We start from the raw sequence: 12,078 nt of genomic DNA on the forward strand, positions 1-12,078 counted from the left end.
GTGTTTGTCTAGTAGATGGTATGATGAAGAATTGGTGTGACAGAGTAAAAGAACAATAGGTGTTTGTCTAGAAGATGGTATGATGATGAATTGGTGTGATATAGTAAAATAACAATAGGTGTTTGTCTAGTAGATGGTATGATGAAGAATTGGTGTGATAGAGTAAAAAAACAATAGGTGTTTGTCTAGAAGATGGTATGATGATGAATTGGTGTGATATAGTAAAATAACAAGAGGTGTTTGTCTAGTAGATGGTATCATGGTTAATTGGTGTGACAGAGTAAAAAAACAATAGGTGTTTGTCTAGTAGATGGTATGATGAAGAATTGGTGTGACAGAGTAAAAGAACAATAGGTGTTTGTCTAGAAGATGGTATGATGATGAATTGGTGTGATATAGTAAAATAACAATAGGTGTTTGTCTAGTAGATGGTATGATGATGAATTGGTGTGATAGAGTAAAATAACAAGAGGTGTTTGTCTAGTAGATGGTATGATGATGAATTGGTGTGATACAGTAAAATAACAATAGGTGTTTGTCTAGTAGATGGTATGATGATGAATTGGTGTGATACAGTAAAATAACAATAGGTGTTTGTCTAGTAGATGGTATGATGATGAATTGGTGTGACAGAGTAAAATAACAAGAGGTGTTTGTCTAGTAGATGGTATGATGATGAATTGGTGTGATACAGTAAAATAACAATAGGTGTTTGTCTAGTAGATGGTATGATGATGAATTGGTGTGATATAGTAAAATAACAATAGGTGTTTGTCTAGTAGATGGTATGATGATGAATTGGTGTGACAGAGTAAAATAACAAGAGGTGTTTGTCTAGTAGATGGTATGATGATGAATTGGTGTGATACAGTAAAATAACAATAGGTGTTTGTCTAGTAGATGGTATGATGATGAATTGGTGTGATATAGTAAAATAACAATAGGTGTTTGTCTAGAAGATGGTATGAGGATGAATTGGTGTGATAGAGTAAAATAACAATAGGTGTTTGTCTAGTAGATGGTATGATGATGAATTGGTGTGACAGAGTAAAATAACAATAGGTGTTTTTCTAGTAGATGGTATGATGATGAATTGGTGTGACAGAGTAAAAGAACAATAGGTGTTTGTCTAGTAGATGGTATGATGATGAATTGGTGTGACAGAGTAAAAGAACAATAGGTGTTTGTCTAGTAGATGGTATGATGATGAATTGGTGTGATAGAGATAAAAAACTTGTATCCCCTTTAAGAAAAGATATTATTCCTACATCTCCTGATTTTCTGGAAGTAAATATCAAGCTGCAAACTTTTCCTTTTTTTATATTTTTATAATAGCTGGATGACTGCAAAAGCTTTACAAGGTTTACTAGAATATTTTGCTGTCACTATTTGATGACTGCACAAAAATATTCTGTTTACACACAGCGTTGTGCTAGTGGCTCTACAAGTACCTACTATCTCTGCAAAACTTAAAATTTATACTACAGATTTAATTAAGCTCTTAATATACACTGTATCACTCCTCCTTCCCTCCACCACCCCCTCCCCCCTAATCCACCTCAAATACCTTTTCGGTCATCTCAAGTTTTCTGAGTATTACCAACAGTCCCATTTACATATTCATGTATATTTTCATATGTATTCGTACATATTCATTTATATTCATATGTATTTATCATGTCAGAAACAAGCAAATGAGAATAACCTTTGATTCCAGGAAAACCTTCCAATCCTTTGAAACCAAAAAAACCGGGCAAGCCTACCGGCCCGGGTGGACCCTGCTGACCAGGTCTTCCTGGTAATCCATCCTGACCATCTAATCCATCAAGACCTGGAAGGCCCGCCTCTCCAAAGTCTCCAGTCTCTCCTCTGGGACCTAGGAGTCCTGTTTAAACATCATCGAAATATGAAAATTACATTATAATTTATGTAAATTATAAGCTGGGATTTATGTGGATTTGTAATGTTATTAATTTAATATTGGTCTTAATTTATCACCTTGCTACATTATTATTGGAGGTCACTGCGATGACCTCAAGTATTATTTAATTTAGTTTTATACACACCTGCCCTAGGTGGGCATCAGTTTTGTATTAAATGTATTGGTAGCACAAAATTCAATTTATTTGTTCGTGTTTTATTGGTTCAGGTTGTGTTAACTTGTAGTTGCCCCACATTCATCCTGACATAGGGTGGCCGACAGCGGTCCTGTCGAACCCACAGCCGCTCGGCTAATAACAACCCCATTGGGGGTGCAACAATATTGTGGAGATGATCGGGGAGTGCCTTACAAACAACAACTAGTTGCACGTCATTTCAAAATTAAATTGCAACAAATTTCTGTGATAGGACCATTTTAGTGCAATGTTGTGAGTAAAGCTGCAAAGTTCTGCTTCTTCTTGCCTCAAGAATAAGCAAATTGTCTAAAACGGTCATACAAAACAGAATATCCTTTCTTCCTGTATACAATGTATGGTTTAAATCAGTCTAATGTACAAGAAAGAAGTTATGTACATAATGAAATCAATTGCCAGACAGTGGCGGGGCGTCCATACAGTTAGGGGGGAATGCCCCCCCTGACAGACTCAAATGGAATGCTGGCACCCTTTTCAGCTTTTTACCACTTTTTACTTATTCGAGGTTATTGACTTTTTTATTGTGCTCTCATCTACCTATTGATATTTGTTACATTTTGTTGGTGTAATCTTCTGACAAAATGCTCTAACGTACGGCGGTTTTTAATTTATCGGCACTTAATTCCGTTGCACGAAACTATTTCCAAGAACTGTACGGGGTTTTCGATCTATTTTTTTTAAAACATAAGCACTCACAAAGATACGACAGGGATTGTGATGAAGTAAATGTACTTTCAACACCCATATAAACTTTTGAGTTGTCACAAATGGCGATGACGCCTATTTATTGTTCGTTTATCTGCAAACTAGCAAGGCCCGGAAAGGGTCATTCCGGCGATCTAGAAAGTATCTTTACTCCAAAATTTTCTGTACGCTTCGCGCCAACCTGTGGTGGCGCTCTGCTTAGATAGTGTCGAAAGCACCCCTGCAGGCTATTCTCGCCCCCCCCCTGACCAATACCCCTAGCTCTGCCACTGTTGCCAGATATTTATTTTGTAGAGAAACTTATCTTCTCTCTGTTTGGAAAATATTAGGCCATTACAGAGTTGGGTAAGTTTGGAAGAAAGGACATAATCTTCTGGTTCAGTGTCTATCATTTCACACCTTTCCTTCTACTGGTATGACACCAAGAAACCACCTTAATTATAATGCCACTAAGACAATAACCAAAGGGGAGTGTTTTCCTCTACAATTTTTGTTGTTGTTGTTGTCCTTATTACTTCCAAGGTATAAACCATAGCTGTTTAGAAAAAAATCAGTTTTTTAATTATGTACACAGTTTGACTGATTTGCTCCTTCATACTTGCATAATGATTAAGACACACATGTAAATTGCCAATTGTGACTTTCAAAAATAAACTTGACATTTTTTCCTTCAGTATTTCACTCTTGACAAAGTATATCTTACCAAATGCATCAGCTTTTAGATTTAAGCAGTTAGTTGTTGAGATAATTCACAACAATCAAAGCAAAAAATAAACCAAACAAAACAAAAATCTGGGCTTTTAAGGTGTTTCAGCTGATCAATGCCCAGCAGTTCAACATTGTATGTATGTATGTATGTATTTTAGATCCTCCTGCAAGCAGGAACTCGCAAAGAAGCCTCCTCATTGGCTTATCAAAGCAGCAAGCTGAACAAGGTCAGTCTCTTAGATTTATATTTAACGTCCTTGATTATGAATTGTCAATTTTCAAACAACTCTGTAACTGGACGACATACATTAATCTTGGAGTGACTCGAACCTGGGACCTTATGATTGGAGGGGTTCTTTTTTTTTTTTTTACCTGGGGGTCCAAATCCACCCGGTTGACCTTTATTTCCGCCTTGACCGACCCTTTGTGGCACAGTGGTTGGCGTTCCCTTCTCTCCCCTGGCTCCCTTGCGGCCTGGTCTTCCTGAGGCACCAGGATCTCCACTATCACCGTCAGGCCCTGGAAACCCAACTTGACCTACAGAGAGAAGCAGCACACAATAAAACAAATGATGGATGGTTTTCATAGTTAAACATCTGTGTGAGCATCACCTCAATATTACTTGTAACCTGCTTTACAATGATGGTTGGTACTTCCAAGTATTTTTAACCCAAGAGGCTGCTCTCAACAAGTCAGGTAATCGTCATACACAGGACATTAACAAAAAAGACAACTGATCAAAAGAATCAAGACAGGCAATCACCTAGAGTAGCTAGACAATTTCTTTACAACCTGAAGTGTATGTTTGTACAAGGTTTACACAAGTTGACCCCTGGTGACCCCATGTGAACCTTGACCTCTGGCAGAACAATAGGCATCTTTTACTTAATGTGGTACTTCTTCACACCAAATATGAAATTGGTCTGACCTTCCCTTCTTGAGATATCGTGTGTACAAGCTGGGCGTCACAAACGCACTCAAACACACGCGCACACACACCCGAATACGCCATCATGAATGCAAAGGTTACGTTTACCATCGAAACCAAAACGTAAATATTAGCACGGCCATGCGCTTTGATCTAAACTCATCAACAAAACACTATCTTTAACAGGTCAAACAGTCAAGATCAGCTACAGCTGCATGACGGACATGCAGCAAAGTCCCACAATTCAGGGCTCATGAAGTTACCCGACCTACAACTGCAGGCAACCTAACGTCTGCCCACTGCGCGGGAACTGTCCCGTCAAACATGTCGTCTCTTAAGCCCGGGTCACATCTGCGCGATTCAACACGCGATTCAACTCGCAATACAATTGAAGGTTGAATCGCGTAGTTAGACACGGGTATCAACTTGTTGCGCAATAAAAGTTGCGCCGTCGATTTGCAATAGAGCAATGTCCTAATCAGCTCAACTTCTTTGAAGCAACTTTTCTGATTCGCGTGATTTTAGTTGCGAGTTGAATCGCGTGTTGAATCGCGCAGATGTGACCCGGGCTTTAGGCCACTGTCACATGCAATGTATACCGTGTCCTACACAGTTCTGCTGATCGGAGGAGATACAGCTACGTGCGTGAAAATCAGAGTTGCAAGTTGTAAATTAAATGTGTAATACTATTTGTGTATATTTATATATATCACAGTGCCTGCCTCACAAAATGTCTATTCAATTGATTTGTTACCTGTAAGACCATTTAATCCTGGGAATCCTTTGTCTCCTGGAAAACCAATAAGTCCAGCATCTCCCTGTACAAAAAAACAAGAATCACACGTTAAAAGTGCCAATCCCAATTTGCTGAAAGAGCATGACAAGAAACATTGTGACATCTGCAACAAAACATTAAACCTCCTTCCACACTGGTCCTAACATGTGAAGTCGGTATTAGGGTTGGTGCAAGATCTGCTCCAACTGTACAGACTGAGTCTTTCTGGCAAAGTACATAGTGTATTTTTCGGCCCAACGGTAACGGGCCGCACACTCCACCCGACTAAATATTCGCCTAGGGTCCAATAACATATTAGATACAAACCATCTGAACAATTTTTCTGCCCTGCCTTGCATCGCTTACTTGATCTGCCTGCCCTTTATCTTCACGATTTCACAATCGCTTTGGCCAGTGTGTACATTCCACTACAAAGCATCAGATCCCTAGAGGCCAGTTAGTAATTAATAATTAATTACAATTAAGCATCACAATTTATATAACACTTCATCCATTCCATATATCTAGTGAGAAGATAAGTTTCTTATTTCTAGGACTTATAAATATCTTTGTTTATACGGTATGTGTATCGCAGTCTATTCTTTTCGTTTTTCATTAACCTGTGTAAGCTGAATTTCCGATTGTGGACAATAAATTCAAATTCAATTCCACACAATAGATCCAATCAGATGTAGCTGAAGAATTGATCTTGTGGTCAGTAGGGAGAACAATCACATAGTTAACTATGACAGTCTGCTGTCAGTGTGGGAGATAAGAGGTGGGAGAGGGGGAGGGGGTATTGATGTCACCTAGCTGGGCTCACTTTTGCCACAGATTTCTTAAGGGCCCAAAATTCACCATGTAGAAAAGGATCAGGAAATATTTCCACACAAAACTGGATTAATTTAAAAAAAAATTTAGGTATTATTGGACATGAAAACATGACTAAGGCCACTAGACAAAGATTGTTATTGGATTTAGATATTGAACACCAACGAGAGAAATTGATCAAAAAACAAGCAAAATATGACTTGAATGGTGAATTTGCTTGAATGTCAATACCTCTAATAATAATAATAGTACATTGCTGTTGCATGTATGATGATTGACATTCCATTTTACAAATCGAATGTAGTGTTGATTAAAAAAAAAAATTAAATAGCCAACATTTCCACTTGGCTAATTAAATTAAGGCCCATCTAATCAAAGAATTGAATTCATGAAATATTGCTTCTTAGGCTACAAACCAGCCTCCTCATCCTGCCTCACCATGTTGAATGTTTTAAATTGTCTATCACTTAGACTATTATTCCTTTTACACCAACTGACCGACTATGAATTTGAAATTAACACTTGCAACACTTCCAGATTCTCACAATGCAGTTATGCGGTAAATAGAAGGCCTAAAGATCCGCACACATAGCCTGCTGAACGTTTTTACCAGATCATCGTAAACACTTTGCAAATTTGTCACCAAACTATTACCTATGCTACGCAAGACGCCTTTACTCAATCCTGTCGTTGAAAACGCACTCAGTAGTAGAACCTTCCGTTTAATTTACTGTTGCAAAACCAATCATATTGCATATTTTAACTTTTGCCAGACGGTTTCTCTTGCATATTGATTCACATGGTTGCTTTTACATTGCCATTACATGTATGACATATCTAGACGAACTTTACCAATGAATCAGTTCAGACACTGAAAGAAAACTTTGACGACAAACGACACTCCCGTGACATAATCTCGATATGTAGTATACATATGTACTGAGAGAACAAAAGTATAACTTTGACAAGATCAATTTTGCAGCTCTCTTGGCTTTTGAGAAATGTCTGCATGCACTTTCCAAGTAAAAACAGACTTTGTTGGTGACCAAGACTGTTCTACACCTGAAATTTGTCAAGACGTTAACAGACTTCAAACTTCATGAGCAGTGAAATTTTACTGCATGCTTAGTGTAAAAAAAATGCCAAATTGTTGTTATTTTGTTCATACCGGAACACCCCTGAGGCCAGCGAAACCCATGATACCCTTGGGACCGATGAGCCCCTTTCTTCCTTCCTCTCCATCCTCTCCTGCGTCCCCAGCCGGACCCCGGAAGCCTTTCAATCCTGCAAAGCCAGGTAGTCCAGGTAGGCCTGGGACTCCATCAGGGCCTGGTGCCCCATCCACTCCTAAAGTAAATGAAGGAAAGTATGAAATATGTATCCTGCTGAAACAAGTGAAGACCGACAAGAAATAGAAGCTAGTGTTTCCACGGTTGTATTCTGTACGAAAACATTTATCGTAGACTGTGCACACAAAGGTCTATTGCTTGGTACTTAAAGCAGGGATGAGCCTGGGGTAAAAAAAAAAAAGCATGGAACTTTGCAAAAATTGCGGTATAGGCTCCAGTTTGCGTATGCTATACTGTGTTAGGATAATAGTTTTTGTCCGCGAGTTAGAAAACATATCACGGATATTCCGTGAATTCGCGGAAAAAGCTTATGCCTGTTAGAGTCGCGTACACATTCTGAGTATGAAGTTCATTCGACATTTTACCGTTGTAGTTTTTGGCCGTTAAAGGGTTTTCAAAATTGGACTGATGGCGATCACCTCCAAATGAATTGTTAACTCTTGAGTAGATGAACAAAAAGGGATCTTTTACCCACTATTAAGCTGGATCCAAATTCCAAGTATGAAACTCTCCCAGTATTAATTTCCAAATAGCAACGAGTTTACAAGGGTTTTAGATTTTGACGTCTGGTGATCTGAAATGACCTTTGACCTGTATGAGGACCAATAGGGACCTCTACTCACACCAAATATGAAGTTAATTCATCAAAGCGTTATCTTTGACAAATTTTAACTCAAGGTTCATTTGAATTATCACCTTACTATATATTTATGGGGTACCGTCCATAGGAATATGCATATCAATTGAAAAAAAGCATGCACTTCCTTCCCATGTACCCCTCACAAACAAGGACATTTTCTTTGGATATTTCTTTATGATATGGAGGACAACAGACTGGCACTTAATTTTTTATCTCAAACAGTCAATATTCATGTTTAGTGTGCTAACCTTCTACATTGCCATTTTATGACTGTATAGATACATTTTGCTGTTGTTTCTTTTGAAAGAATTCTTTGGAAGTGTGTTTTTTAATGATCATAACCCATGCTACTGTACTTCTTCGACCAAGGCTCTCAGTCACATCAATATAAATGAAGCAAGTTAGAAAGAAAATGTCAGGAATTTACTTACACCCCATAAGAGTTGCTTTATGCAATTAAACTGAACATTAACTTCTACTTTATGTTCGCTACTTTATTAATTTGATTTATGAAATTGAGGCACCCTGGTCACATTTATAAGACAAAGCTTTCCATCAGATTCCCAACAAGCAGTGTATTATCTTGTTTAAAAGATGCAGTTTTCCTTCCAACCAGAAAGCAGAATCAACTGTTGCCTTATATAAAATCCTATACATGCCAAAATGTGCTCGGTATAGTGATACCTGCACTGTGTATGCAACAAGTGTTAATTAAAAACAAGTACTGTGTAGCTCTGTATAGTTTAAAGCAGCATTTTGCATCCTTTCCTACGATTTTTCTCAACCTCACTGACTCCACTATGCCATAACGACATACATAACTAGCTTATCTATTTAAATCTTACTTCAAATGGTGGCATAAAAGTTGAAAAATGTGCAACTCTCAACTTTGTTTTTCTCAAAGATATTTTCCGTTGTAGTTTCCAATAAACCTCCCCATAATATGAATATTTAAACACTACGAACTTCATTGACCAATACGTAATACAACTCCATGCTCAATTTGTGTACAGTCTATATGGCAGTTGTACCAGGGAGTTCCATAACAACTCCCTGGTTGTACCAATGCAAAGTCTTGAATCTATTTTTAGCAATGGCTCATAACTAAACCTGCATCTCTTATTGGTTGAATTCAAACTAGTGGGTTTGGGGGAACTGTATGCGATTAATTTTAAATGTGGAATTAGTTGTGGACACTTTTCTCATTATCTGCAAATATCATTAATTACTGGGCAATTAACGTTGTTGGCAGGGAAAAACTTGGCTAATATCTTAGTTTGCTGTTATGTAATTGATATATATAAAAAACTTGATGGACATGTCAAAAAAGTAGAAAACGGCAATCAAACGCAAAATGCTGCTTTAATGTGCAGAAGAACTATATACCACAGATCACTTGACAGCAAGCAGTAGATTCCCGCTATAACTTAAATAAGTTGCAAGAAATTAAATATTCTCTCGGAGGAATGGCTACCTATTTTCAATTATTCTCAAACAATGAGGATTAAAAAACAGTTCACAGCTACATGGCCCATAAGTGCCCACACCTGCATTAGGTGTGGCAGATAAGATTGGTAGTAACAACATGGTGGAAAAGTTTGCTCATAGCTGGCTAACCACGTTCAGTCCAAAGACAAGAAAACAAAATAAAAACAAGAATATTTTGGGGATATAGAAAATACTGAAATTGAAGGAAGTACACTTACCCGGTGCCCCAATTCCTCCATCCTCTCCGGTAATTCCTGGAAGACCTTGTGATCCAACCATCCCACGTGCCCCTGGTTCCCCAGGGATACCATCTGGACCATCCAGCCCACGTTCCCCGGGTTCACCATAGTCACCTATTGAAAAAAACATTCCAAAAAAATGTCGTGGTGAGGTTTTCTCTGCATGCCGACCTACATGGAGGTAGCTTGGTTAATATCCAATTGAACGTATGCTGTCATATATGTCAGGTAGTCAAATTCTAATTTTATTGAGCCCCTGTTTTAATCTGAACCCTTTGTGATGACTGCGTTTCTGTCAAGTTTAACCATCCTAGGTATTCCCAAAATGTAAGGGTGAGCCACTCGGTCGACCCCTTCGTAGTCACCAAAATGGTGAGGTCTAATATTGTTAACGCCCTCCTCCTCCTCCTCTCTTTGACGGTCCAGCTTTGGCTCTCAACCGATACACACGTCTATAATTTTTTAAATTATAAGGGCGAGGCACATGCACTGTACATCGTATAGGGTGAAGAACCCAATTTAAGAGGTATGTTTAACTGTGCTTTGTAGTTTCTTGTGAATGTAATTTTATCATTCACTTATTTTAGGTCAATTAATATATGTATTAATGCTGTTACTGCATAAGTAATGGGTTATATGTTGCAATGTTTTTCTCTTTATAATTCATGTTTTCATGTTCAGTTCAGTTAAAGGAATGGTTCAGTTGTCAAACATGTTTACGTTATATGAAAGAGGACAATAAAAGAAACACAATGGTGAAAAAACTTTTCAAATATCTTTTTCGGTTAAAGAGATATTCAAGTGTAAAGTTTTATCAGATTGTGTAGAAACTGTTGAAATCTGACTAGCTGTGATGTCACATCCTCACATTCTTGAAAAGTCTTTGTTTTGTCTCTAAATATTTTGTGAGATTTCATGACTTTCAACCAAAAGATATGTCAGGAGATCTCATATTTGTCAAAGGAAGTATTTGAGATTAAACATCTGAAGAACTTTTGATTATATTATTTTCAAATGTGTTAAGAAATGTTAAATAATTTTAAAGAAATATATTCACAAATGTTAAGGAAGTGAGGATGTGACATCACACCCTCACAGTAAGTCTTTCTACACCAGTCGTTTTCAAAGAAATTTTGATATCTTCAAAGTGTCATATCTCCTTAACAGAGCATGCTATCATGGAATTTTCTTCACTGTTCTTTTTGTCTTTTTGTGCTCTTTCATACAAAATAGACATGTCAAACACCTGAACCAATCCTTTAATATATTTTGCATAAACGTAGACATACTAAAGCAGTGCAGTAATGGTATATACAGGATACTAGAAAAAACATAAAATATTTATCAAAGCAAGTAACCCTGATGTAATGATTGCAGAATGGTATATTGTATTCAGATATATATATATATATGTATGTAAGTGTGTATGTATGTATCCATGTATGTATTTAAGTGTGTATGTATGTATATATGTAGATACATGTACATATAACAAATGTGTATGATATAGAATGATCAGCCCACTTTGTGTACAAACAGGGCCAAACAATCTTGATGAAACTCAATCTTTTACCTCTTCTACCAGGGTAGCCGTCATATCCAGGCAGGCCAGCTAAGCCTGGTTCACCTTGGTCACCATCAGGCCCTGGTGCTCCTTCAGGGCCTTGCCTTCCAATGAGCCCCGGAAAACCTGGCTCACCAGGTTGACCAGGCAGACCTTAATTAAGGGAGAGAACAAATTTTTGTTGATGGTATGTTTTGTTGGATGAACCCATCAATCTAAACAATGATCTGCATAACAGTATAAAACAGACTATCATTCCCTCCCTCCCTCCCTCCTCACCCTATTTCCCTCCCCCTCCCCCAAGAAGATGTCCTCTGAATGACTGTTTGCAATAGCCCCCCCCCCCCTCCTGTCCTCTTTAAAATTCAAGTCAACACAGAAGAGAATAAAAAATCAACAAAAATGTTTCACAGTTCAGCCTTGACCAGGTACTACACCATGAATTAATATGTACACCCCTAAGGTGTCAAAGGTATGCTGCCATATTAAAGGGTGTGAAGACTCGCATACAAAGAAACGTCTCATGCCGGTAATCTGACCTAGTTTCGAATGAGGTGTAACAGAAGTGTTAGACACCACCATAGATCCCAGAAAATACACACACACAGCTTGCTACCGTCGGTAATGAGACACTAGTGTACAGTCAATACATACAGCTACGGTCAATACCCACAACAGTGTACATAGCAGCGTGGACATCTCAGGTCTAGATCAAA

General features: G+C 38.0%; 1 protein-coding gene across 1 annotated transcript in view; it reads right to left on the reverse strand.

Annotated features, from left to right (window-relative positions):
- The window catches only part of LOC139974751 (uncharacterized), a 65,206-nt gene that overhangs the window by 10,000 nt on the left and 43,128 nt on the right, over nt 1–12,078 (reverse strand). Inside the window, exons 26-31 of the mRNA XM_071982140.1 lie at nt 11,372–11,515; nt 9,778–9,912; nt 7,251–7,429; nt 5,231–5,294; nt 3,921–4,085; nt 1,706–1,885 (exon numbers count right to left, since the gene is read on the reverse strand). Coding sequence (XP_071838241.1) covers nt 1,706–1,885; nt 3,921–4,085; nt 5,231–5,294; nt 7,251–7,429; nt 9,778–9,912; nt 11,372–11,515 — 867 coding nt within the window. The remainder of the gene's footprint in view (nt 1–1,705; nt 1,886–3,920; nt 4,086–5,230; nt 5,295–7,250; nt 7,430–9,777; nt 9,913–11,371; nt 11,516–12,078) is intronic.

The sequence above is a fragment of the Apostichopus japonicus genome, chromosome 10, assembly GCF_037975245.1.
Source record: "Apostichopus japonicus isolate 1M-3 chromosome 10, ASM3797524v1, whole genome shotgun sequence".
NCBI classification, from domain to species: Eukaryota; Metazoa; Echinodermata; class Holothuroidea; order Aspidochirotida; family Stichopodidae; genus Apostichopus; species Apostichopus japonicus.